Genomic DNA, 26,588 nt, shown 5'->3' on the forward strand with positions numbered 1-26,588 from the left:
TGGGCGGGGAGTCCACAGGCGATCGCCTCACGTGAGAGCTGAAAAGGGAAGAACAGGGACGGCGCGGGGCACTGAAGGGGGTGGGTTGCCACCCGCTCCCCGGTACCGCCGCCTCGGCAGCGGCGCATTCCAAAGCACCGCGCACCCCGCTCCGCCGGAGAGCCAGAGGAAGGGCGGCAGGACTACAAGTCCCAGAGTGCATCGCGGCGCGCCGCCAGCGGTGAGGGTCTGGCGGGGGCGCGGGGGCTGCCGAGATTTGTAGTCCTGCGCGTTGGGGTGGGGCGGGTCCGTCACGGCAGCAGCGCTGAGGTAAAGATGTGGCCGGGACGGGGAGAGCGGTGCCCTCCGAGTGGAGCTGAGGGTCCCTCGGCCGGGCTGGGGGCCGTGGTGCTGCTGAGGGAGCTGCTTGCCGCGGCTCCCAGCGGAGGGGATGGGCTGTGTGGCCGTGTGGGTGCTGAGGAAAGCTTCTCCCTTGCTTTTTCCGCAGCTTTTCCACCATGAGGACGCGGTACGTGCTCCCCGCTCTGCTGAGCCTCTCGCTGGCGCTGCTGGGGCCTGGCGGTGAGTGTTTGGTCAGCGCAGCTTGGGCCCACAGGGCTCCGGATCAGTAAGAGATGGAAAAGGGCAGCTCTTTAGTTATCCCATTACATCTTACAGGGATACCCGTGCCACACTTCACATCAGCTCTGCTCTCATTCCTTACCTCGGGTTCTTGTGCTTCTACACTGTGCTGAGGTTGTGCACCTCGTGCTCCATAATCACTTCTGCAGATTGAAGAGTGCCAGGGCTGCAGTCAGTGATAAACTGGGAGCTCCTCTGCTCATAACTTCTTAAAAACACTGTGTGGCAACAGAAAAAAAAAGTGTCCAGGCCAACCTGTGCAACCTGTGTCTCTCTCTGTTTCTGTAAATGTACATTCTCTTGCACATCTGGGTACTTGGATTGAATTTGTGGCCTAAGAAACAATTTTCTATTAAATTTGGGGCATTTATGACTCCTAGATCACCAGGATCACATAAAGAACCAGGGTGGGTTTGCAGTACCTTTTAACCTTCCCTTGGCATGAACTTTTGTTACACTTCAAGCATTTAAATTACTTCCTTGCAACACATTCAAGTGACAGTTATATACTTCTCTTTTTAAGTTGCTTGGTTTCCCCCTTTGCTTTTTCTTGTATGAACTTATCTGATTGATCTGATACTGCAGGGACCAATGGGTAAAATGTTTATGGCACAAAAAAGTAGGTTGTTCTTCTCAAGGAGCTGTTCATAGTAATTGAGATTTGTGTGGGTGTTTTTCTCCCCCCCACAGATGGAGCCATTGTGTTGTCAGTCCCTGAAGTGGTTTCTCTAGAAAGTGGAAGTTCAACAAACGTCACTATTTCTCTGAGGTAAAATTATTATTGCAGCTTTACTTTCCCTTTGGAACATGGGCTGCCCTCCATATGTGAATTTACAGTTCCTCCCTTTCTAAAAATTGATGCTTAAGAGAAACTTGAATTTCCTAGAAGGATCGCATCCTGGACAAATGCTCAGTGGAGTTCTTTAGAAAGCTGTGCAGGGCTGTGTCACTTGGAAAGGTTTTGTTTGTTCTGTTTTGTCTTTCTGCTGTAATTTCATGACCCCAAGTACATGTGCCCTGTTTCAGCAAAGGGTAATGAGCACCAGGACAGGACAGGGTCTTTTGGTGACTTTGCCATTTGTGTTGAGAAGAGGGAGGTACAGTGTGGCCATCACTGGATCAGATAAAAGAACCAGTGCAATATCCCCCAGTTTGGTGCTGGTTCCTCTGAATGTGAGGCAGCTTCTGTTGAGTGTGGGCTGCTCATTGAAAGGAATGAGCAGATGCTCCCCTGCAGCCCCAAAGCAACCCCTGAGCTCAGGTACCAGCCTAACTTGTTTTTTCTGCCTTCTCAGGGCTCCACTAAACGAGACACTGGTGATAACTCTTAATATTACACACTCCTCAAAGCACAGCACCATTGTTGAACTTCCTGATGAGGTGAGTGAGAGCACAGACTTGTAACCACATGCAAAAAGCTCCTGCTATTCTGGTGCAACTCCTCTCTGTTCCCTCTGCTCTGCCTTACAGGTACAGTTCCCTGCAGGTCACACTAAAGCAGAGTTCCAAGTGAAAGCAGATGATGTGGGACAAGTAACAGTTTACCTTTATCCCAATAATTCCAACTTAACTGGGTGAGAAACTTGTTTGTTTGTTCTACTTACTATCCTGTAGCTTCCTAAAAGTTGGGGTAACTATTCCTAGGAGTTAATTGGGACGGGGGTGGGATGCAGTTAAGGAGATTGGTAACCCTGCAGCAAATCCCCAAGTGCTCAGATAAATAGAGGGCACAGAAGCAGAGTGGTGTCTTAGATTTAATTACAAGATAACTGAGTTCTCACGGCTCCTTAGTCTGGTTTTAATAGTGCCTCCCAAAAGTATGAAGATCACATGGCAGCTTTTCTGCTCTGGGGAGCATTTGGCTGCCAGTGTCCAGTGGGATGCTGCTCTTGCTGTGCAGGATTTGTTCTGGAGTTCCTGGGGTGGGTCAGTTAGGGGAGCCCTCTCCTCACAGATGCCAGTTCTCCCTCCTGGGAAGAGCCCAGCCAGATGGAAAAAGCTGGACTGTACTTGCTTGTGGCTCAGATATTACTGAGCAGCAGAGTGCTCCTGTTTTACTTCCTTGTTTTGCTTCTGCTTTTGAAACTCGAGGCAGAGGCGAGCACGTGGAATGCTCGCAGGGCAGCACCATCACGAGGGTGAGGATACAGCTCTGCTCTTGCCTAACAGACCCTGTGCTGAGAGAGGGGAAGCCACAGGCACATGGTCACCTTTGGGAGCATTCCCAGGGTAAAAGGATGGAAAGGAAAGACTCAGGGAGTGGGAGGTGTCCCAAACATAACAAGGTCACAGATGAAAAGGGGAGCAACTCAGCTGAACCCAACCGAATCTTTATTGTCTTGTCTCAGTGTTGACTCTATTTCCTCTCTCAGAGCAGAACAAAATAAAATCTTGTGAAAAAAGCTTGAATTGACTGATTCTTCTTGCATTAACCATCAGGCCTAGGATTCAATTTCAAGTGATTCACAGCATCATAGTGAGATATGCTGATGAGGTGATTGGCTGGATCTATTTCGTTGCCTGGTCCATCTCCTTTTATCCTCAACTCTTTGAGAACTGGCGAAGGAAAAGGTAAAGAGATGCGTTTGCAAGTCACTAAAACACTTCTGCAAATTGTGTTCATAGCTTCAGCTACATCTGTCTTGGTAATTGGGAATTATCCATGGAAAGATGGGGAAAAGGCAAAGGGAGGGTCTGAATAATTGCAGCCCCAGTGAGATTTTATACATGCAGGTTGGAGGGAAACCAAGTGCATCCTACAAACGCCTCATCCTAAGGTTTGGCATCCAGTGTGAATTTGGGATAGAGGACGCTTCCCCATTCCTTTTGGTGCCATGTTGTAAATCACGTGGCTGAGGCAGCTGTGATGATCCCTGTCAAAGATTCCCAGCCTTGAGAGCTGTTTCTCAGACACCTCCTTGTAGTGTCACATTAGGCCAGCTCCCCTTGAGCCAAGTGACTCTGAGTAGGAGCATTATCATATATGAGAGTGAAACCATTTGATCTGGCAATGATGCACTTGTGCTTTATGGATTCAGGCTGGAAGGGCTTTATCAGACAGGCTGAGCTCATGGAAGGATGCAGTTAAAGAGCAGAGACACAAATTGATCCATGAGAGCTCTGGTATTTCACCCAGCTTCCTGATGAACTCACAGCATTGTGTGGTCACAATGCCTGAAGCTTTTGCTTACACCAGAAATTGTTATAAATCAATACATTCCAGGGTCAATTTGTCCCTGTAACTCTCTAATGCATGTTTCTCATTTTATCCCCCCTTCTTTAGTGTTGTTGGACTAAGCTTTGACTTCATAGCATTAAACCTTACTGGCTTTATAGCATACAGTGTGTTTAATGTTGGGCTCTTCTGGATTCCCCTGATTAAGGTGAGCATGATTCTCTCGTAACACATGCCGGGGGGTGGGTATGTGCAGAAAGGAGTTAAATCTCGTGCCTGGTTTTGCTTTCTCTTACCTTTAGGAGGAGTTCCTGGTCAGTTATCCCAGCGGGGTGAACCCTGTGGCCATCAATGATGTTTTCTTCAGTCTCCACGCAGTGGCCCTGACCCTCCTCACCATCATTCAGTGCTGCATCTACGAGGTGGGTGCGGGTGCTGGGCTCACCTGTGGGCTCTGCCAGAGCTCCCTCTGCCGGGCACCTCCTGCTCCATTTGGGCTCCAAAATCCCAAATTCCCTGCACAGCCCAGCTGCCTTCAGCTTTCCTGAGCTAGGAGCACCTCCACTAACCTTATCTGCTTCAGCCTCATGGATGTTCTGAGCTTATAAGTAAACTCCTTAGGGACTCAAAATAACTGAGGCAAACAGCCAGGTTCATAAAGTTCCCAAACAGATCTCTAGCCAGCACACAGATTACAGCTCTTCACAGCACAAATGCTTTGCTGTTTCTTTGGAGCATTCTTCAAGCTATGATAGGACTTTAGATACTCCCTGCAATTCAAACACATTTTTTTCAGCTGTTTTCCTAAAACAGCTGTAAATGCCCTTTCATAATTCACACCTTTTCAAGTGACACTAATGGTTACAGTCAAGTGATTCTTACTTAATCCCATTGATTGTTCCAGTCAGGTGGTTCTTTGTTTGATTTTCATTGTAAAAACCTCTCATCTGAACAGGCCAATTTTCTCTAGATGGTAACTTTTTCTCTGTTTGGGTTCTTCTTCTGGTCATGCTAAATCTAAAACTGTAACAGCCCATCTGTCATCATTGATGACAGAATTACTACAGAATTTCTAGTGAAGAATTAGAAAGCAACCATAAATCTTTTACCATAATGATATTATCAGCCTTTTGCACATACAGGAACTCATGATCTCATCAGATTGAATTTTGGAGCTTTGTTACAGATTATGCACCATAAATACTCCAGAATACTGTTCCCCCTTGCTCAGGGACAGCAGTGTTTTAAATGATTGATATGAATATTGCTCATCAGCTCTTGCAAACCTCCAGCTGCTTGCTGTAACCCTTGCTTAATTTTAAAGTTCTCCTTGTGGTACCAGCCTGACTGGTAAAACAGGTTTGGAGTGTAGTGCTGCAGGGTCCTGAGCAAACTGTATCTTTGTGTCTGGGGATGTGTGACCTGGCCAAAATGTATCTGTGTTTGTGTTTCAGAGAGCAGGTCAGAAAGTATCCAAAGTTGTTGTTGGACTCCTGGCACTTGCATGGATCTTCACCTTCACCACGCTGTTCCTGGCTGCAGCTGAGGTGATGACATGGCTGCAGTTCTTGTTCTGCTTCTCCTACATTAAGTTAGCAGTCACACTGATCAAATACTTCCCACAGGTAAATCTGAATTAATCTGCTTGCATTCCACATCCCTGCCACCCTAAGCCTGCAGTGTGTGCTCTTGAAAGTCTGAAGAGACTAAACCACCAATGATTATTTATTAATAGTGACAAACCAGTAGAGTTGTACTGAAAATTGCTTGAAAGTCAATCCTAAATGCTGACGTGACACTCTGACTGCTTGTCACACCCCCAGGCCTACATGAATTTCTGTCGGAAGAGCACTGAGGGATGGAGTATTGGAAATGTGTTACTGGACTTCACTGGGGGAAGCTTCAGCCTTCTCCAGATGTTTCTGCAGTCTTACAACAATGGTAAGCCTGGAACTGAGGTGCTGGAGCCTGTCCTAATGGGGTGGGAAGTCCCACTACAAAGCAGATTGTCTCAGAAGAGTGATGTTTGTGCTGTGTTGTGGGGAGCTGTTCTTACAGGAAGGATAAAGGATCTGTTCATATTCCCTCAAGATATAAAATGAAGTAGCCATCCTGAAGAAACCACAGTTATTAATTAGCTTTGCATAAGAAGTGCACTGCAGTCAGTCTTGGGTTTGTCTGAGCAGTCCAGAAAATAGACATGAACTTCTCTAAAGGGTCTTAAGACAAGACTACACTTGAGGAGTCAGAGTTAACTCTGATTTTGTGTTTGACAGATGAGTGGAGGTTAATCTTTGGAGATCCAACCAAGTTTGGCCTGGGTGTCTTCTCCATCATCTTTGACATTGTTTTCATGGCCCAGCACTACTGCCTGTACAGGAGCCGAGGGTATGAACCTTGTGAATAACAAACATCCCTTGTGGGGACTCAAACTTTACACTGAACTTGGCCCTGCCCTCTCTGAGGGCTTTCAAGATTCTTGCTGCCAGTTACCAGAAATGCTGATTCTGATCTCTGTGACCTGATCCTCTCTGGGCTGGAACACAAACACAAACTGTTGCCTTGCCAAGCACTGGCTGCCAGGTGCCTTAAGGACAGCAAGCCCTCAGCTGCACACGGGGGACTCGTGCCTGTTGGAGCTGCACACACAGCTCAGAGGGAGCTGTCCAAGCAACACATGGCTCTTTTTTCACCAACCACAGGGAAGAGAAAGACCAAAGTGATGTCTTTCTGATTGGAGGTGAAGCACAAAGAGCAGTTCTGTCTTCCAAAAATCTGAGATGATGTTTAAGCAACCACTTCATATTTTTAAGTAATGACTGAAGACTGACTGGATCCAAGTGCTGCTGCTGACCTTTCCCAGACAGCTCACACTCCACCACCACTCAGGCTGGCCACAGTGGTACATCACAATAATGGAGTTGGTACCAAATGCACAAATACTACAATTTGAACTCTTTATTAAAAAAATTCCTAAAAACCAGAAGTTGTATTCTTCTTTCACTGAAAGCTCTTTCAAAGGTGCTAAGACAAGTAATTAGAAGGGAATCTGTGCATTTATACTTGAATGCTTAGAACCTGAAGTGTCTTTCTAGATCCCAAGTGAGGTTTGACAGCTTCCCACCAGTGAAACCAGACTTTACCAACCTCAGTAATTCCAAAATCTACCCTTGAGCCAAAAATGGTCACAGCTAGAGGCACCCAAGTGATGTGGCACTCTTAAATAAAAGGAGAAACAGCTCAGGAAAACCAACTTTGTTTTATTGTGTAAAATCAAGTGAAAAAAAGCAGTACAAATAGCAGTGTATCTTTATAGTAACAAAAATAACTCCAACTCGAAAGACTTATAATTTACTACTGAATTCTTAAGTAACAAAATTCCAAAGCAGGATTGTAGTAATTCCAGAGATACAAAATTGGTAAGTAGGCATCTGCTGGTGTGCACAGAACAGTCTGAGATGCATCAATCACAAGGTCCATGGCACAGCAGTCAGGTACTGAATAAATTAGTCTGCCACCTCCTCGTGCTCTATTTACAACAGCTTACCCCAAGGCTGCTTAAGGAAACTATAGATATGTCTAGATCAACTGAAGAGGATTAAAAACTCCAGGTTTTGGGTAACTGTAAAGCTGACTGGCTAACAAACCACAGGATGCTAGATCATGGATTTAGTGTTGCAGCAAGGATCTTCAGCCCTGTGGCATGTTGATTTAAACCACTTAGTGTCCCACTAGAAGTTTAAATTTGGTCAAGAGGCACTTCTGCAAAATTACTGGCATATTCATCCCTTCCATCCTAATTTATAATAAATCACTGATTTAAGCAAAGTCTTCTAAAAGACAAACCAAAATCCCTCCCATTTCAAATCTGATAGAAGTGGAATGAAGGACTGAAAACTCTACAGTTACAAGCAGCATTTCTGGTAAGTTCAGGAACATTGTTTTTTTTTTCCTGCTCCATATTCCCTTAAATTAAACTCAATTCATCTGATGGTACAAATTGGGAACAAGAATCCAGGTTTTAGCCTGGCAGTGAGGTTGAACTGTAGTGACCATGAAGTTGTAGTGTATTTCACTGGCATTGAGCTAACACTTGTGTGTTCCTCAGTTGTTCCTTGCCTGAAGAGGCTGCTTTATCCAGGGAATATTTGCAGGAAACTGCAATGCCCCAAACCCTCCAGCCACTCTCTATCTTGCACACAGTGATTGATTAGTACAGTGCTCCTCCCCACAGCACTGTGCAGCTCTCAACTCTGGCATTTCAATTTGGTAACACTGTGAGGGACAGGACAGCTCCCTTCTAAAAGCTTAGGCACAGCAAACCCTCGGGTCTCCCATAGCAGAAACCACATTTCCTCCTCAAAGAGGAGGCTTTTGTGCTACAGAAGAATCCTGTCCAAGTTAAGGCTTTTCCAATTGCTCTTAGATAACTTGGGTCTGTCCTGTCCTGAAAGCCATGACTACAAAAGTCTTGCCATGTACCTGCAGGGCAGACTTTGGAGAAGCACTCTGCTGAGGGGAGTATTGTTTTACTGCTGCCAGTTACACCAGAAGAAGTTAAAATTAAAAAAAAGTAGTGTTTACCACAGGTAGGAACATGCACTCCTTCCACACAACCTGTTCCAGTCTAATAGTTGCTTCTTTCTTTGATACCAGTCTAAAAATCTCCCTCCCACCCCCTCCCCAGCTGGATGATGGATTAGGACATCATGGATTGCTGCACAGCCTTCTGCAGGGACTGCCTGGTCACCAGCAGCCTGACCACCTCCTCATTCCTTTTGGTCAGCCTCTTCCTGGCCTGGTCATGGGTCACCATTGTCATATCCCAGCCATTCACCTGGAAAAAAAACCATAAAATAAGGCAGGTGCAGGGACTCACAGGTGTCCCGTGACTGTTCTGTCAGAACCACGTAGTGGTTATGGTTATGCCACAGCTCAGTTTATTTATAAACCCCACAAACTGTCCTGGGAAGTGACCAGAAGATTATTTTCCCCAGCAGATGTTTCTCTGCACTGTGCAGCTGGTACTACAGCAGTACTGTCTTATTTTGGTGTGTACCTGCATGATCTTATCTCCAACCTGGAGTCCTGCAACTTCTGCCGGGCCTCCTGCTGTCACTCTTGTTACATAAATACCCTGAAAAAAATGGAGAGTTCATTTACTAAATGTGGGAGGATTCAGTACTCAAGAGCCATTTGACTGACAACACAAAAAAACTCCATAGTGTATTATGAGATTTTAGTTAAAAACAGGCAGTGCAATGCTGGAAAATAGAAAAGGTGGAGAAGTCACTTAAATAACTCAGGCTGCAAGTGATAATGGGGCAGAGAGTAGCTGTGGCAAAGGGCAGATGATGATTTGGGCACCTCAGCCTTTGGGAGAGGGAATTGCTACAGAAAAAGATTGTCTGACCTTGTCAGTCTTGTCTTCAGAGAAAGGATTCTGAGTAGGGTCCTGATCAATGCCACCCCCAATGCTGAATCCCAGAATCAAATTGTCACCATCACGAAGCTTGTGTATTTCAATTCTTTGCTGGAAAGAGAAAGAGATCAAATAGCTGAGCATTGTGACAAGTGGAAGAAATTTCAAGTGCCTTTCAAACACTGGTACTTCAGATCCAGTCAGATTGTTTTTCACAGATATCCCACAACACAGCCCAGCCCCTCAATTACTCAGAGCTGTCCTGCCTGCCCAGAAATAGAAAGGAACAACACTAAAACCAGAGCAGATCTCTGTAAACATGACTCATGCCTTGATAAGCAGCAGTCACTCATGCCCAGCCTCATCTTGCTCATTACCCACATGCCTTATGTTCCTGCTAGTCCTATCAGCAGAAATAACAACCTATTATTAGGATGGTTCTTTTTCAGGATAACTTTTGTAACCCGGGGCAGGTTCCTCACTGCCCGATGCACAAAGGCATCCGAGCAGCTTTGTGCACTATGTCAGCACTGTAGAAATGCCAGCTGCTGCAATTCCTGAGCCAGGGTGAAAAGCCACGGTCTTAACTGACACAAAAACCTCTCAAAAGGTGCTTCCACCCTATCTAATGGAAGATGTTCCTGCTCGTTCCAGCGGGGTGGATGTGATGACCTTCACGGGTGCCTTCTAACCCAAACCATCCAGTGATGCTCCTCTCACAGCCCTGTCACACAGACCTTGAACTGCCCCGCTGAATTCCAAACTCCCTGGATTCCAAACATCCGCGTCCTCAGCGGGAGCACCCACGCAGGCACAGCCAGGGGAAAGTACAGAATCCCTCCCTCGCACTGCGCGCTGATTAAAGCCATTATCTCACTGTGAAGCCCTGCTTCCTAAATCCCACCCAGACACGCAGGTGCTTATCCTGCCCTCAGAGGGGGATCCGCACGGTCCCGGTACCGGGAGGACGCGCGTCTCGCCGGGTTCGCTCCCTCTTCTCTCGAGCAGCCTCGGTCCCTCCGCCTGACAGAGTTTCCCCTCCGTTCTCCCACCCGGTATCGCGGACGGACAATCTGACAGCGGGGAGCGGCCACCGGGCCCGGCGGGGCTGCGGACGGAGCGGCCGCGCCCTTCGCCGGCGGACCGGGGCTGCCCGGGCACCTCCGCCCTCCCACAGCCCGCAGGGCGCTGCCGGCCGCCACCGGTACCGACACCGTGTCCCCGTCCTGACCTGCGCCCTTCGCCCGCTCCTTCCACATACCCGCGAACCGGAGCTGCCCCGGGGCGGCACCTCCGCCCGCTGACAGCGCCCGGGCACCACCGGCATCCCCCGCTCCATCCCCGCCAGCGGCCCCCGGGCACCACCGGCATTCCCCTCCCCAAACCCTCCCCATCCCCGCCAGCAGCCCCCGGCACGGCATCCCCCGAATAGCGGTGCCCGCCCCTCCCGTGCTCGCTCACCACCACGGCGGTGACCGGCTGTCCCGGTACGAACGCCATGTCCGCGCCGTCGCCGCCGCCGTCCGAACAAAAGCGCCTCACCCGGCCCCGCCCCTCGCTCCCCGCCAGCCAATCCGGCCCCGCCCCTCTCTCCCCGCCAGCCAATCCGGAGCCGCCCCGCCCACGGCGCACCGCCCGCTCTGCCGCATCCCGTCGTTCCCCTGGCCAAGATGGCGGCCGGGCGGTGGCGGCGGCGCGGTTGGGGCGGGCCGGGCCCGGCGGGCGGCCCGCGGTGACGGGCGCTGTGCGGGGACCCTCGGCGCGCTGCGAGGCCTGACGGAGCGGCGGGGCTGCGCGCCGCCGTGGATGAGAGGTATGGAGGAAGAAGAGGAAGGGGAGGACGAGCGGGAGGGCCCGCGGGGCTCTCCCGGCGGCCTGAGGGAGGCCGGGCGGGCTCGTACAGCGCGTGTTTGCTTCACCTCAGTGTCGGTGCGAGCGAGGAGCTGCCCGAGCCCGGCGCGGAGCCATGGCCGCCGTGGTGGCCAAGCGCGAGGGGCCGCAGTTCATCAGCGAGGCGGCGGTGCGGGGCAACGCGGCCATCCTGGACTATTGCCGCACCTCGGTGTCCGCGCTGTCGGGAGCCACGGCCGGGATCCTCGGCCTCACCGGCCTGCACGGCTTCATCTTCTACTTCCTGGCCTCCGTCCTCCTGTCCGTGCTGCTGGTGCTGAAGGCCGGCCGGCGGTGGAACAAGTACTTCAAGTCGCGGAGGCCGCTGTTCACGGGGGGGCTCGTGGGAGGGCTCTTCACCTACGTCCTGTTCTGGACTTTCCTGTACGGAATGGTTCACGTGTACTGATGCACGGAATGTTCGCCGCTGCCGGAGCTGCAGGACTCTTGCCAAAAGTCACTACACCATAGGCCAGCTCACTTTCCCAACTGTTGTCCGTGGCTCGTGTCGTTAATGCTGTTGGTAAATTATGTCCAAGTACGAATTAATCAGTAGCACTGTTCTAATTAAACTGAATGTGAAGCACCGTTTGGATGCCTCCTGTATTTGTTTTCTTTTTAAAGGATAATTTCTGTCCCTAGAAACAGGCATAGCTGTGGGGTTTGATTGATATAGTCCCTTGTATCCTTTGTGGTTTGGATACACACACCAATTACAATCCCCTCTGGATGTGCTATACACAAATATTGGAGTAGTAACACAGCATTCTGAAATAACCAAATTATTTTAAAATAATTCCACTGACACAAGAAAATAATTAAGTTGATGTAAAGGTTTGGTACAGAAACATACATGCAAATGTTCTCTTCCCTGACTGCCATCAGTAAATGGCACTGGCACAGGTGCTTGTCACTGGTCTCCAGAAAAGCCACAAAAGGGAATAAATCCATCACCCACCATCCAGGTAATGCCTTTCCTCTAGCCCTGTTCCTGCCAAAATAAGTGACTCATTGATTTGCTCACATCACTATCACCACACCAGGTGGTTTGACCTGAAAAAACACTTCCAGAACACTCCCAGGGAGCACTGGCCTAAAGTGACACATTTTATTGCTGAACATGAAACACAAGGAGAAAAAAAAGAGTCAAAGTCAAGAGACAAGCTCCTGAGAAGGAATCTGGTTATGTTTTATTAACAGCAGGGGTTGTAGGAGTTGTGTTACACAGCCTAAAGAAAGGAAACATTCTAGGGGATCTGGGAGGCCTGGAGACTTAGATTCAGGAAATAGCTTTGGTCCTCTCACAGGAGGATGTTTTGGCAAGTTAAAACAATGGTTTCAGCAGAGCACAGTCAGCTTTGCACGTCAGGAGGAGCTGCTTGCATGCCAGGAGTTGTGCCAGGCCCTGATGTCACACAGGGGGTTCACTCTGTGTTTCACCATCTAGAAATTGCTCAACTCCAATTAAACCCTGGCAGTCAAAAGCCTGGTGGGAGCTCCTGTGCAGTTTCTTATGTGGTGACTCTTGTTTGCCTTGAGGAGAGACTTCTGACATGGAGAGAAGGTTTTGGGTGAGATCAGAGCACCAAAGGTACACAGCTTATCCTAAATGAACTCCAGTGTTTAATTCTATTTTCTAGCCCCATTTTTGGGTCCCTACACAGAAGCAGAGGGAACTAGACTGGGTGGGGTTTGCTGTCAGTGACTGGGTTCAGAGTTTGCCACTAACAGAGGTGAATTTTAATTTAGGATGAACCTGTACCTCAGAGTAACAACCTTAAAGAAGCTGAAGCAGAGGTGGGTGCAGCTGCTGGTGCCATTTGTGCAGACACTCAATGGCAGCAGCTGCCTGATGCCACCCTCAGATGCTGCAGCAGGAGCATCTTTAACTTTTGGTATTCAAAGCATGCACAGAAACATTTAATCTTCATCAGGACAGCTCCCAGTCTGTGGTGATGGGGCAGCATGTACAGAACACAATGAAATTCCTTAAGCCCTTTTCTGAGATTGGTTACATCCTCACATGAGATAAATGGACAAAATGGGCTGCAGGGAGAGTGATTCTGCTGAGAGACAAGCACTTGTGTTTCCTGGAGGTCACTGGTGTTGCAGTAGCAGGCAGATATGTCCTAACTTTCCCTGCTGTTGGTGCATTTGGAGGAGGCTGGCCCAGCCTGTGGCCCTGGCAGAGCTGCCCCTCTTAGTCTGTTAGGAACAGAGGCACTGAGTGCCCATCCAGACCTGCCCAGCATGAGAAATCAGGCAGTGGTGCAGCGAGGACAGTCCCAGCAAATGACAGCAGGCACAGGAAGCAGGAGCTGTGCAGGGGCTCCACGTTGCTGCTCAGTGACTGTCCCCTCTGCCTCAGGCCCTGCAGGAGCACAGCCCCAGCTCCAGTGCCACATTTCCCTGCCTCTCCTGAGCACAGCAGTCCTGCTGCTTCACGCCTGATGTCACAGCATCACCCAGGCAGGAGCTGGAGGCGGTGGCTGCCACAGTTGGGTTTCAGCTTCAGCCCTTCCCAAAGTGCTCCCATCACAGCCTTTCTCCACATGGAAGCAAAGCACAGCCACAGGACAACGCTGGCTATTGGTATAAGTACAGATATATCTACCAGTGGATATAAAAACATTCATTTGGTGCCTTCTTTGTCCTTTTATAAAAATGCTTTTATAAATCCATAGTGACGACACGTGTTGCAAGCTCAGGATCCCAGAGAGATCTCAGGGAAGAAAGGCAGTCTTTAGAGAAGGCTTTTTCCTCTGGGAATCCTGATCATAGCAGGCCCGATCTGGGCTATGTCCACCTCCCAGTGCTGGTGTGGTGCCACACCTGTGTGGGTTTCCTGGAGCTGGCAGAGCCTCTGCTGTGCCTAGAGCCCATCGAGCTGCTCCGGGCTCTGATTCCCGTTCAGCGTAGGGCTCGACAAGGATTTCCTGGAGTTGGACCTGGGGAAACAGGCACAGGGACAGGATGAGCAGCCTGGGATTGTTTCAGGAGGCAAAAATGTTCCCAGCCAGGCCTGTCTCACCTTACCCAAAGGCCCCTCCACACTGCAGTTTCAGAAGGCTCTTGGAGCTGCCTCAGTTCCACCCTCGGTCATGAGGGACCAACAGCACGAGGCCATTGCCAGTCCAACCATGACACAGCAGCTGCCTGTACTCCCCAGCTCACTGCAGCAAGGAATTACAGAGGAAGCCAAGAACTTGGCCAAAATCATTTGGAAGAATATATTTCCCTGGAACTGTGCTCCTGTATCTCCTCTTTTCTATCTCTCTTAACAAAAAACCATGATTTTTAACACAAAGCCAGGCTCACTTACTTGACTTCCTCATACTTTTTGCCTCGATAAAAGTTACTCTTCTTGATCAGGTATATCAGCACCAGGTCACAAAAGAAAGCTCCCTGCAAAGGGATAAAACTTTTGTTTAATCTTTGAAACAAAAGAGGAAGTGTTCTTGATGTCATTAGAAATAAACATTAATGAAATCATAATTTATAAACACTGTAGAAGCAGTGTTTTCCTTCATTCTCCAGGATATGTATATATAATATATAGCCTGTGTGGATGTTTAGACTACCAGGTTTATTAACAAATGGTTTTAAGATAGGACACAGACACACACCTGGCTGAGTAATCCGAGTAGTAAAGATTCTGCTGGAGAAGGTTTAAATCCCCCATCCCATCCTCATCCCATTTGGAATCTGGGTCCCCTGGGGTTACTTTAACACAAAACATTCACTTACAGCTCCCATGAGTGCCAGCCCCGAGCTGATATTGATGATGGTGGGAATGATGTTAAATTTCCCTGCCTGGAAGAACAAAGGTCATGAAGTCACCACTGAGAGAACAACCCACAAAACAAACCCAAGGGTGTGGCACTGCCCTGGGGAAGCTGCTGCTGCCCCTGGGTGTGTTTTGTTCCCAGGCACAACCAGGGGGGATTTGCACTGAGCAATCTTGGAGGCTGAAGGTCTGTGTGTCTTAGGTCTGACTGTCCCTGGCTGCGTTTCTGAGCTTGCATCATCCCTGGACTAGGCTCCTTTTCTCTCTGCAGTGCTTGCACATGGAAAACAAGTCTCTGGGGCACATTTATTTCTGTTGGGCTTGACATGAGCCTGGTTTAAGTAGAGGAGGTGCAGGCTCAGCTGCACTGCAGGTCATCTCTCTTACATGAGGATTGGCTCACATGGATGGATAGGAAAAACCCTTTCTACAGCAAGCCAGAGAGGCTGTCCTCACCTCAGAGCTGCCTCCCCCCACTTCTTTCCTTTCTCTGCAGACTCTGGCCCACCCTGGCCTGGCCCTCACCTTGCCATTCACCATCACATCGAAGCGGATTCCGTAGGCTTTAATGAGCGTCCGGTAGTCGACCCCCTCAGCATCCCGGTAATACTTGGCAAACCTGGAATACAGCAATGCTGGATTTAATTCCACCTGCCCATCTGAAGCCTTTCATCCTTCCAAAGAGATCTGTTCCCTTATCAAAGCCAGCTTTAGCCTGCCAGGAGCAATTTCTACCTCCCTCCCTCCTCTGCAGCGCACTGTGCTCGGCTGCAGCAGGGCCTGGCACAGGCTGGTGCCACTCCACTGCCAACCTCCAGCACCTGCAAGCTCAAACAGCCCAGCCCAGCTGTGGCACTGCATTGTGCCCTCCTCTGTACCCACCTGAAGTTGTAGCCAGAAGAGATGGAGGTTTCTGCAGACTTGTTATCCAGCCGGCTAAAAGAATAGTGAGGATTACATTCAGAAGGGGCTTTATCAAGATCACAGTTCCATTCAATCTGAATTCCTATCACACCACCCTTAAAAGAGAGAGACAGGGGGAGTTGTTTAAGCTTAGTTCAGTTAAAGTGTCTTCAAGTTTGTCAGACCCTTGGGCAGGTTTTCCCCAGGGGCAAGAAGCAGCTGCACTTCTGGTCAAACAAGGGGGACACACTTCTGCCTGGGCTGAGTTCAGGTGTGTGACATTAATCCCAGTATCACTCTACAACCCCACTTCTCCCTGAGGTTTCTCATCCCAGGACATTGATTTAATTCCATTCCACACTTCAGTGGGGAAGATGATCTTTTATGCAGGGATGGATTTCCAGAGTTCTGGGTTTAAACCAGCACTGTAGTAATATTGAAATTAAACAAAGAATCCCTGCTGGCAGAGCAGCAGTTTGAATAGAAGCAACCCTGAATAGGAGATAACTGACACAACCAGCTGTTTTAGAGAACCCTCATTCCCTGGGGACAGGAGAAATGAGACCAGCTTGACTTTAGGCACCTGTGCAGTGCAGTGCAGTGCAGGAGGCAGCTGGCAGGGCAGTGACTCTCAGGGACTCCTGGTGAGCAGTGATCCAGCTGGGAACACCCAGGAGCCCCGGGCACTCCTACCTGCAAGGCCATTTCCTGGAAGTCGCCCCCAGCCCAGCGGACAATGTTGCCCAGCACGAAGATGGGGCAGTAGGGATGCTCCTGGCTGTACCGACAGCTCTTCAGGTAGGACTCGTTGTCAGTGGCCAGCACATTCATCCTGCACGTAGGAAACAGGGAAATCCACCTTGGCTCCCCCTTTCCTTGCCTTCAGAGCCTGCAGAAGCACTGCAGAGACAAGAGGCTTCTCCAACACTCTCTGTGCACCCTGAGGGTGTCCCTGCTGCTGGGGAAAGCAGCCTGTCCCCCAAAAATGATCTCCTGGCCAGCTGAATCTGGGCTCATGAAAGGACTCACACAGAACAGATTGCCAGACTGCTCCAGGGTGACCTGTTTTTCTCAAGGGAAAACAATAAGATTCTATAAATGCTTATCTGAGCCCAGGACCAGAGCCAGAACATGCACATTTCTACACTGCTTTAGTTTGTTCACATTGCATCAGCAAACTAATATTTTTTAAATTTGCATTTTTTGCCAGCCTTGTCCAGGCACTTTATTTTTCTGGAGGAGGGGGAATGTCTATTGAGCAGGAGCAGCTCAAGAAGCTGTGGCACTTACTTGGAGAACTTAAACTTGGGGAAGCGAATGGAGTTCTTGATGTAAACAGTGAAGTTTTCTGCACTGCCCAGAAGTGGTTTCCTGCAAGAGAAGGGTTTGTTCTCTGTCTTTGTCCCCTGCCCACATGTGAAATCTTCAATTGCCATTTCAGAAGCAGCTTTATCCAGTAGGCTGGATGGCACCAGGCCAGCTGTGCCACTTCCCCCACAGTGCCAGCAAGGGGTTGGTGAGGACATGCAGATCCAGAGGACACCCCCAGAGCTGGGAGCAGCCAGGGAGAGAAGCAGGGGGAGCAGAGGGCCAGTCCTGCCAGGGGGAGCCTTGCAGAGCCCCCTCCTGCACTGAGCAGCCAACATTCCAGCAAGCACCCAAGCAGAGGGGACGCAGGAACGGCCCTGGGTGACACACAAGCCAAGCACTCAAGCTTGGAAAGCAGACACGTACTTGGGCTTGGATCTTTTCTCCACTGGGCACCAGGCCAGTATCTCACAAGTCCCTGTGGTTCTGCCCCTGTCTTTCAAACAACGGCCAGTCTTAACCCCTGTGAGCAGACAGCACAGAAAAGGTCACACAGCAGGCACCTCCTCTCCTTGCCCACAGGGCATGTGAGAATTCAGGATTTTCCCTCTCCTCCCTGCTGTGAAAGGGCCTCTCAGCTGGAACAAACACCCTCTTGTTGTGCCTCTCAGCAGCCTGGGGATCCCTGGCCCAGCCAGCACAGAGCTGTGAGCAAGGCAGGGATCTCAATAAAAGAGAGGGGAAAGGAAAGGGGGAAAAGGGAAAAGGGGGAAAAGGGAAAAGGGGGAAAAGGGAAAAGGGGGAAAAGGGAAAGGGGGAAAAGAAAAGAAAGGCCTTGATGCTCTCTGCAGTCAGAGATCTGGGGGTGTACCCAGGCTGAGGGCTCTGAAGGACACCAGACACAGCTCAGACAGGGACATGTCCCTTACCATTGCCAGCCACCACTGCTTCCCCTTCCAGGCAGTCCGTGTCCCTGTCACACCGAGCATCGGGAATGCTGTCACTCTGCAGAGGGGAAAGGACACAGGTGACAGTGTGACAGGGCACCAGAGACACAGAAAGTGAGGTGGGTTCTGTGAGGGCACTAAAACCACACAGCTGAAGTGGTAACTGGGGGTCATGCACAAATATCCCACCACCAGGAGCGCCAGCACTCAGCCACACCCTCCCAGTTTTGGGTTCTGCTCAGTCTGGAAAAGCCAACATCAGGACTCACCAAAACCAGGCAGGAGGCCTCTTTGCTTTAAGGTAACCCTACCTTGGATCTAAGCCACAAAATTCTCTGGCCCAATGTGCCCCTGTCCTGGCCACCAGAGGACAGCAGTGCCCTGACCAAGCCAGCTGTGCTCCTGGTGTGACATGGAAAATCCATCTGCTCCATGGACAAAACTCCATCTGCTCCATGCACAGCACTCCCTGCACAGCCACACACTGGGCTCCAACCCACTCCAAACATGCCCACAGAGGATATTCCACAAGCACCTCATGCCTTTGGCGTGTTCGGGAAGGTGCTGAGCAGCCACCCCGTGTCTGGGAGGAAACCAGAGCCTGAATGTTCAGCACTTTCCAGGATGGGGCTCTTAAAAAGTCTCCTCTCCCCGTAACTATCCTGAGTCACATCAAATTTGTTTTCCCAGCGCCTTTTCTAGCCCTGAGGAATCACTGCCTGGTCTCATCTCCAGCTGGGCAGAAATTCAACACCACCTAAAGTCAGGAAGTCTCTGCATGATCAATGCCTCTGGAAGTTAAGACAGCTGAGCCTCCCAGATTTACAGTACTTTCCCAGATTAGCTTTTACACTACAGGAAAAAATACTTGTCTTTCATCCTTCCTTTCTTTGTGGCTCCAGAAGTGTCCTCTGTCAGCTCTTAGCCCCGGTTTTGCAGGGGTCTGGGGGTCAAGGGGCTCAGTTCTTCCTACCTCAGCACACGTGGCTTGTCTCTGGTTTGGGGTCACAATCAGATTTGTCATGACAAAGAAGACACTTTCACCCTGCAATAAAAAAAGAGTCAGAAAACTTGGTTTACTCTCAAAATACTTGTAAATAAGGAGCATGAAGCTCTCTTCAGAAGACAGCAGCCCCTTCTCCCCATGGCTTTTCAGGCTGAGATACAACACCACCCTTTGTGGGGGTATTTGGATGAATTCCCTCACTCTGTGGGTGCAAACACAACCATGAGAGCCAGCCCACGGTCCTGGGGGGAGGCAGAGCACCCCTAGCATCTCCAGTAAAAAACTCACAGCAGAAAACCCCTTCCAGCATCGCTTTCCTGTATCCCAGCTCCTGCTAATTCACAGGGAAGAGCTGGATAGATCCCTTCAGCACCCACAGGGGGTTTTGCCAACCTGGGGAGGGATGACATAGTCTGCAACATCCCAAATCCTCTCCCCCAGCTCCGAGGTGTTGGTGAAGGCCACCCCTTTCAGCTTGGTGATGACAGAGCTCTGCAGGGACGTGTCTGTGTCCTGGTAGCCTTTCTTGACCACAAACACCCACCTGTGTGAACACAGCAGCGTTAGGGAATGAGTCAGACAGAGAAATTCACACCGAGGTCAAATCAAAACATGCCAATGACACCAAACCCTCTGACACTGCTAATAAAGGATAAAGTCCTGGGCATGAGCTGTGCTGGCCAACAGTGGAGGAATGTGTAATAACAGGTCATGAGGTAAGAAACCAAAGTCTCCACCTGTGCTACACTCAGCAGCCTCAGAAAGGGAAAGGAGGAGCAGGGCTGTGCCTTTCTCAGGAGGAAAAACAAGAGAGGCTTTTGCAGGTTCACAAGGGCAGAACTCTCACTTCAGCACACAGAGCCTGAGCCGCACACCAGGCTGGGACAGGGAACCCCTCAGCTGAGCTGGCAGGAGCCTGCAGGGATGTTCCCAGCTGGACCCAGCTCCTTTGTGAGCAGGGAGATGGGAACAGCCTGGCTGCACCCTGGGACAGCTGCTGCCTTGCTGAGCCATCCAGGGAAAGCTTCGCTCCCTCCTCTCCTCTGGAAGCAGCAGGAATTCCATTGCCCTGGGTGAAAACCTCTGGCTCAAATGAAACACTTCCAGCTCCCCCACAACACTGCTAAAATCACCTGCCAGGACAATAAATCACCTGTCAGGACAGTAAATCACCCTTGATGAAGCTGAAGGTGCTGGGGCAGGTTGGGAGAGGGACAGAGGCTGAATCTGTGGCACAGCTCCCCTTTTCAGGCTCTCCTGCCCACAGGGGCTGAGCAGCACTGGTGGCACCCAGCCCTTCACCTGCCAGTGTGACAAACCTGCACATGAACACTCCCCACTGTTATAAACACATATTATCATATTGGCTTTTCACAAATATTGAAATGGATGCTATATGTATAATGTCAAAGTAACTTTGCTATAAAGATATAGTTTATATTTCTGTTAGAGTGGTGAAATAGCTGATAGAAGTATTTTTGTGCTGGGATAACATTCAATGAACACAAGAAGACCCCTGCTATTGATATTCCAACCGTCAGCACTTCCCATCAACAGAAAATATGGCCCAAAGCCCAAACTGGAGGTGATGATAAGAATGATAAAACCACAACCAAGGAATAGAGATGCTCTGAAAAGGCAGCCCTGAGGATGAGCCCTGCTCAACAATTCTTGGAACATGTTAACTGGTTTGGGAGAAAGTTTCAATATGCCTAATTGTTTATTAACATATCCTAATTGTTTATGAACATGCAACAGGCTGATGCAATAGGAATGGTACATAAAGGCTGGCTCTGAAATGGCCAGGTGCTCTTGGTGGAATGCCAAGAGGCACCTGGCCGTTAAACCAATTTCTTTATTGACTTTGTTTCCTATTGTCCGTTATTAAACTTTTACATTTTCACAGGAGAGTCAACGGTTTTTCACACCCACCCTGGCGAGTTTCCTATTCTCCCCTTTTCCCAAGAACACTGATTTCTCCTCTCCCAGGAGGGCTCAAAAGCAGATTCTTGCATTTTCTGCAGCGAATCAATGAATCAATGGCAGCCGCATGCTAGAAATAGCCCAGAAGGGTTTGCTGATCCCCACCCCAAGCCAGGCTGTGAACAGGGACGTGTTCCTGCAAGCCCCAGGCACGGAGGGGTCACTGCAGGGACCATCAGTGACACTGCCAGGGGTTTGCAGGAGCCACAGATGCCAGAGGAGGAGCAGAGCCCTGCCCTGTCCATGCTGTATCTCCCTCAGCAATGCTCTGCACAGGATTCCTCCTCCTGCCAGCCCGTGCTGGGGAGCTGCTCTGCTCCCTGGGACTGCACAGCTTTCTATAAATACCCCCAGCACCTAAAAACGACTCTGCTATATTTAATCAGTGGAAACACGAGGTGTGGGAAAGGTGACGGGACCAGGAGCACAGACAGTGAGGTGTCACCATCTAAAAAGCCTCAGAAACTCAGGAATCAACAGCACAGGGTGGGTAATTCCAAGTGTGAGCCTGCAGGGACTGGTCACACACCAGTGTGCCCAGTGTGCTGCAGAACTGGGCCTTTCCCAGGCTGTCCCTGAGCCAATGCCCTGCTCTGAAATGAATGCAAAGCAGCTGACATTGCTGCTGCTGCCTCAGCCCCCACAGCCTGGCTGCTGCAGCCCAGGCCAGCACAGAAATCCCCCATTTTCTGCTTTTCCCTCCCATCTGCACCTGAGCAGGTCCTGGTGCTGTGCAGAGAGCACAGGTGTGCCCCAAGGCTCAGCACCAGGGCTGATAATGCTCCTTTGTGCTGAGGAGTCACACAGCAGGGTTTGGCACCACTCCCACAAAATATAGAAATAAAGGCATAAATAATGCAGCACAAAGCCATAGACACTGGGTCTATTTTTAACCCAACCTTAATCTGAAGGGTAGAGCTGAATCTAGCCCTCCCTAGCAGGTGAAAAATCAGACATGACCTATTAGACACTACAAAATGCAGCTGTATAAACCTGTCTGATTAACTGCACTGAAATCAGGCTGTCACCGTGTGCAGAGTGCCCTAATTTATCTTTATCACAGCAAAACCCATCCTTATCACAGCAAAACCCATCCTTATCACAGCAAAATCCACCTTTCCCACAGCAAAACACGAAGCAGAGTGTGATTCTTACCCCACCAGGTAAGCCAGGATGGAGAGCTGCACCACTCGGTAGAGGACCCCAACCTTCTTGTTCTTGGCAATGACGTATTTCTCGGTTTTATAATCGAAGAGAGACAGAAATAAAGCCTTCCAAGCCACCTGCCCCATGCTCCCCGCTCGCTCGGTGGCTGGAGCAGGCTCAGCTCGCACCACCCACACGTGCAGTGCATGGAAACCTGAGACAGCAGCCCTGCTCTCCTCCTCCTCCTCCTCTTCCTCCTCCCTCAGCTGCTCTCCGGCAGCAGCTCGGTGAGGAGCCAGCAGCTGCACTGTCACATCCTTCCTGAGCTGCTTTCCAGCTGATTCATCCCTGGGGATAGCCCCTGGCCCCCTCCAGGTTTCATTTTCTGCCCCTCAGGAAATGTTTGGAATTAAATAGCACAAAGCCTGTGTCACAATGCTCCCACAGGCACAGAATGGGCTGGGCTGGAAGGGACCCACAGGAACCAGCCAGCCCAGCCCTCAGCCCTGCACAGACAGCCCAAAAATCCCACCCAGTGTTTGCAAACACTCCTGGAGCCCTGGCAGGCTGTGGAGCCTGGCAGAGCAGAGGATGCTCAGCATTTTCCTGATCCACCCTGACCCAGCTGCAGCCCTTCCCTGGGTGCTGTCACTGTCACCAGAGCTCTGCAGCATCCAGGGGACACAGGGACAGCCTCTCACCATTTCTCAGTGATTAAAGCCTTTATTCAGCCCTTACAGGATAACACATTGGGGTAAATTTTTGATGGCTGAAACCTTTGCAGGAGCAATGGGAGGCAGAGTCCTTGAGAACCTGCCTGGTTCCCACTCCTTCCCACCAAACCCCAACTTGAGTAACTCATTAATAAACTCTCCAGGTGCTTTAGGATAAATCAGTGCTTTTCAGGAACTGGACATGAGGAAACAAGCACAGAGGGTGAGAAACCTGGGTTTGTCTCAGGATAAAACGCGGGCAAGAGCTCCCAGCCAAGCCTGTCTCACCTTGCCCCAAATGGAGCAGGAAAAGCTCCAGATCTCAGTTCCATGAGGCTTCTGAGCTGCCCCAATTCCACCCTGGGCCATGAGGAGCAGCAGCAGGGCAGGGGCAGTGACACAGCAGCTGCCTCTGCTCCCTGCAGAATGAATTACACAGGGAGCCAGCAACTGCTAAACTCATTTCAAGAAACATAATTTCCTGTAATTGACCTCTGTTTGCCAATAACAATTACTGTGCTCCTGTATCTCCTGTTATTTCTATTAGGCAGAAAAATGAAGAAACTGCACAAATCCCTTCCTTGGGAAAATCATTCTTAAGAAGATCTCAGACTTTATGAAATTGTTAATCCTTCATCCTCCTTAAATTCCATATCAAATTTGAGCAGAGGGTTCTGGTTTTTAATGAAGTTACTCCAAATCACAAGAGAATCACAACCAGCATCATAAGGAATGAAGAACTCCTTTTATCCCTCATCCCAGAGCCATCCCTGGAGTTCCTCTGCAAAGGGAAAGAAACTTTTCACCAGAAACCTTCTCCCTGCAAAGGGAAAGAAACCTTTCTCTTCTCTCTCTTTGTTCTCTGCAAAATTAGAACACAGACCTGCCTGTGGCCTCCTTGAAACCTGGTGGCTGCCCGGAGCCTTTGCAGTTATTTTCCAGGTCAATTAATCTGAGACAGGTTAAAAAAAAAATCCCTAGAGTGAGAAATGTTCTGCTCTAGGCGAGGCCTGAAGGTGTAAGCCACGTTTGATCACTGAAATGAAAATAAAATTAGAATGCAAAACTGGTGTTTTCTTGTGGTTTTGGAGGCACCAGCAGAGGCACAGGTGGAATAGCTGTTTTGGAATTAAAAGTTTCTATTTGTGTCAAATGTGCCTCAGAACATGGCTCAGCACAAGCTCCATTTTTGCTGACAATGCTGTTGCTGCAGAAGTTTAACTTGTACCGAGCTGCAAAAACAATTTAGCTGCGACTTTGTGGCACATTCCTGGGTGTTGCTTTTGTCACCTGGTTTTCACAACCTTGGGTTTTGGGGTTTTTTTCCCCTTGCCTGGAAATCAATTCTACTGCTGGGTTTGTCAAAGAATTTGTGGATGTTCAAACAAAAGCAGCTTTGTTCATAGCAAGGGACTAAATAACCCAAAGTCTAATTGTCACCAGGTAAAGATGCAAATAATGTAGAATCTCTCAGTTCTTCTCAAGGGACAGAGGCTGAATTTTCTGTGCAAGGTATTTCCCTTTTTGACTTCCACATCTTGAATTTCCCATAAAAAAAACCCAAAAAACCCCAAAAACCTCCATTCCCAAGAGGGCTGTTTGCTCAGCCTGGGAATTCTCCCAGGGAGGATTTTTCCTCAAGGACTGAAACTTCTCCTTTCTCATTTTTCCCCCTTCAATTCCTGCCATGTCACACCTGTATTTAATTCCTCACACTGCTGACAGTGATTGCCTCCTCATAATTCACAAATTCTCACAGGATGCACATCCCTGCCTGCTCAGGCTGCTCCTCATCTCCTTCTCCTCCACCTGTCACTGCTCAGCTGCCCCAGAGCTGATCTCAGCCTCTAAATGCCACCTGCAGGGACTGTGAAAATCAAACTTTCAACCTCTGCCCTGACCGAGGAACATTTGAAACGCTGCAAGGACACATCTGACCCTGGAAAGATTTGAAGATCAGCCCAATAATATCTTGAAATTACACCCAAACAGAGCCTGTGCTTTGCAGGCAGTGGCAGACAGCCCTGGGAAGGACATTGTGATTCACCAGGGCTGGTTTTGGGTTTTTGGGCACTCATCCTGGTCATTCCCAGTGCCAAATGCTCCCTGCAGGCACCCACTGATCCCCACCCTGACTCAGAAATGCTGAGACGTTCCTCCAGCACTGAATATTTCCTGCAGCAAACGTTTGAGTGGTGCAGATCCATCTTGTGTCAGAAACAGGCGCCAGAGCAGAGCCTGAAATAGCAGAGACGGGGAGGAAGGAAAGAGGGGATTTGGCAAGGAAATGATCACTGAAAAGGCAGAGGTCAGCTCTCTACATCAGTCATTTAGTTCTTGTCACGATTGTAAGCAAATATCTGCAGAAAAACAAGGTGGGGAGTCAAAGTTGGGAGAGGAAGTTTCTTCAAACCTCAGCTCGTGGCCACAGAAATCAGCAATATCAGGCAGGAGCTGCTCTCTGAAGGTGAGGGGTTTGGAGACAAGAACAGAGAAATGAAATGTGTGGAACCCATGGAGAAAAATGCTCTGTTCAGCTCCTCTGGTAATCTTTGGCTGGGTCAATCGGCACAGCTGCACACCCAGCCCTAATGGAAATGGAATTGTGGGGAGAGCTTCTGTCCCAGTCCACAGAGCTGCCTGTAGGAAAGGGGAGAGTGCTGACATTGCAGAACAGATTCTCCATTTCCAGGAGAGCCATTTTCAGCCTTTGAATGTGCTCCATGTTCCTCCCCAAGTGCTGAATCTCCCATTCAGAGTGCAGGAATGTTGTTATTATTAGCTGGGACATTCACCCACTGCTCTCCCCCTACCCAAGGAGGGAAAGTTCTTGAGGAAGAGGATCAGAGGAGAAGGAAAAATAGTGCACATCTAATGAAACCAAGCCATCATGCCCTGTTCTGTGAGGGAGCTGGCACTGGATCAGGTAAGAGAAATTAATAAAAGTGCACATAAAACACTGCTGGGAGACTGAGTGCAAGGAGAGCTGTGCTGTGTTGCCCTGAATTCACCTCCTAAGGTCAGAAAATAAAAGCATCACTGGGAAATAAAAGTGTGTTGAATCAAGCCCTGAAAGCTGAAGGGGTTTAATAAAAAGTGTATTCACATTAACCACTGATTTAAAGGTGAAACCCTGCTCTTGAATACACCCAACAGAGCAGCATTTACTTCTTTGGTAACACAGAGACGTGAAATTGGTGCTGGCTTGGTACCTCTGCCAGCTCTTACCTTGCTGCAAGTCCTGAGGAGGAAGAACCCTTCATGCCCTTCCTTCATGGAAGTCCTGAGGAGAACCCTTCATCCCCTTCCCTCACCCTCCTCACAGCCACAGCTAGGGAGCCTGGGATGTGTCCCCACCCTGGTTTCCCAGCTGGGAACGCCTTGCAGCCACAGGAAAACACAGGAGCTGCTCACACCTGACCCCCCAGAGGAAAAAGTGTCAGCCTGGCCCCTGAGCTCCCCTCAGGTGTGCTCTGAGCCTGGCCCTGGTGCTGTAACCCGGTGTTCCCAGACCAGCTGGGCCCAGCTTAGCCAAGCTGGGCCTGGGGGAGCCCAAGCAATCTGTCTGTGGCACTGCAGCCTCACTCAGCTCTTCAGCCTGCTGCAATGAGCACAGGAAACGTCTCTTTAGAGCTGCAATTCAATTACCCTGCAAACAAAGCTGCCCCAGCAGGCCCTGGAGCCCAG

General features: G+C 49.7%; 4 protein-coding genes across 6 annotated transcripts; 2 read left to right on the forward strand and 2 right to left on the reverse strand.

Annotated features, from left to right (window-relative positions):
• The first annotated feature begins 6 nt into the window (after positions 1-6).
• Positions 7-7,624, forward strand: CTNS (cystinosin, lysosomal cystine transporter). 2 transcript variants are annotated; one of them, XM_005493533.4, is made up of 11 exons: positions 7-220; positions 488-561; positions 1,312-1,390; positions 1,917-2,001; positions 2,092-2,195; positions 3,061-3,192; positions 3,905-4,004; positions 4,099-4,218; positions 5,251-5,421; positions 5,620-5,737; positions 6,073-7,624. In XM_005493533.4, exons 2-11 carry the CDS (start codon positions 498-500, stop codon positions 6,201-6,203), a joined length of 1,104 nt encoding a protein of 367 aa, XP_005493590.2. In that variant the 5' UTR covers positions 7-220; positions 488-497; the 3' UTR covers positions 6,204-7,624. The 2 variants fall into 2 exon arrangements, with proteins under 2 accessions (XP_005493590.2, XP_005493591.2); XM_005493534.4 differs by lacking the exon at positions 7-220 and adding an exon at positions 222-309.
• TAX1BP3 (Tax1 binding protein 3) lies at positions 7,037-10,799 on the reverse strand. The gene is made up of 4 exons (XM_074557107.1): positions 10,680-10,799; positions 9,210-9,329; positions 8,856-8,933; positions 7,037-8,633 (listed from the first exon to the last, which is right to left on the reverse strand). Exons 1-4 carry the CDS (start codon positions 10,716-10,718, stop codon positions 8,496-8,498), a joined length of 375 nt encoding a protein of 124 aa, XP_074413208.1. The 5' UTR covers positions 10,719-10,799; the 3' UTR covers positions 7,037-8,495.
• Positions 10,800-10,835: 36 nt separating this feature from the next.
• On the forward strand, positions 10,836-11,699 carry EMC6 (ER membrane protein complex subunit 6). The gene is made up of 2 exons (XM_074557108.1): positions 10,836-11,031; positions 11,143-11,699. Exon 2 carries the CDS (start codon positions 11,185-11,187, stop codon positions 11,515-11,517), a length of 333 nt encoding a protein of 110 aa, XP_074413209.1. The 5' UTR covers positions 10,836-11,031; positions 11,143-11,184; the 3' UTR covers positions 11,518-11,699.
• Positions 11,700-12,266: 567 nt separating this feature from the next.
• Positions 12,267-22,697, reverse strand: P2RX5 (purinergic receptor P2X 5). 2 transcript variants are annotated; one of them, XM_026797172.2, is made up of 12 exons: positions 22,198-22,697; positions 19,453-19,603; positions 18,922-19,098; positions 18,036-18,111; positions 17,533-17,629; positions 17,089-17,169; positions 16,492-16,630; positions 15,778-15,914; positions 15,421-15,514; positions 14,856-14,921; positions 14,431-14,513; positions 12,267-14,056 (listed from the first exon to the last, which is right to left on the reverse strand). In XM_026797172.2, exons 1-12 carry the CDS (start codon positions 22,332-22,334, stop codon positions 13,981-13,983), a joined length of 1,314 nt encoding a protein of 437 aa, XP_026652973.2. In that variant the 5' UTR covers positions 22,335-22,697; the 3' UTR covers positions 12,267-13,980. The 2 variants fall into 2 exon arrangements, with proteins under 2 accessions (XP_026652973.2, XP_005493592.3); XM_005493535.4 differs by having other exon boundaries at positions 19,027-19,098; positions 22,198-22,691.
• Between the last annotated feature and the right edge of the window lie 3,891 nt (positions 22,698-26,588).

This window comes from Zonotrichia albicollis, chromosome 22, assembly GCF_047830755.1.
Source record: "Zonotrichia albicollis isolate bZonAlb1 chromosome 22, bZonAlb1.hap1, whole genome shotgun sequence".
Classification (NCBI taxonomy): Eukaryota; Metazoa; Chordata; class Aves; order Passeriformes; family Passerellidae; genus Zonotrichia; species Zonotrichia albicollis.

What these genes read in the sequence shown, in the direction of transcription:
- CTNS (XM_005493533.4), top strand. Translation starts at nt 498, where the DNA reads ATGAGGACGCGGTACGTGCTCCCCGCTCTGCTGAGCCTCTCGCTGGCG. An exon ending in AATAATTCCAACTTAACTGG is followed by an intron (nt 2,196 to 3,060) that starts GTGAGAAACTTG and finishes ATTAACCATCAG; the next exon opens with GCCTAGGATTCAATTTCAAG. An exon ending in TGATCAAATACTTCCCACAG is followed by an intron (nt 5,422 to 5,619) that starts GTAAATCTGAAT and finishes TCACACCCCCAG; the next exon opens with GCCTACATGAATTTCTGTCG.
- TAX1BP3 (XM_074557107.1), bottom strand. Translation starts at nt 10,718, where the DNA reads ATGGCGTTCGTACCGGGACAGCCGGTCACCGCCGTGGTG. An exon ending in CTGAAGACAAGACTGACAAG is followed by an intron (nt 8,934 to 9,209) that starts GTCAGACAATCT and finishes CATTTTTTTCAG; the next exon opens with GGTATTTATGTAACAAGAGT. An exon ending in TTGGAGATAAGATCATGCAG is followed by an intron (nt 8,634 to 8,855) that starts GTACACACCAAA and finishes TTTTTTTTCCAG; the next exon opens with GTGAATGGCTGGGATATGAC.
- EMC6 (XM_074557108.1), top strand. Translation starts at nt 11,185, where the DNA reads ATGGCCGCCGTGGTGGCCAAGCGCGAGGGGCCGCAGTTCATCAGCGAG.
- P2RX5 (XM_026797172.2), bottom strand. Translation starts at nt 22,334, where the DNA reads ATGGGGCAGGTGGCTTGGAAGGCTTTATTTCTGTCTCTCTTCGATTAT. An exon ending in ACTATGTCATCCCTCCCCAG is followed by an intron (nt 19,099 to 19,452) that starts GTTGGCAAAACC and finishes TTTTTATTGCAG; the next exon opens with GGTGAAAGTGTCTTCTTTGT. An exon ending in ATGTGATGGTGAATGGCAAG is followed by an intron (nt 14,922 to 15,420) that starts GTGAGGGCCAGG and finishes TTGTTCTTCCAG; the next exon opens with GCAGGGAAATTTAACATCAT.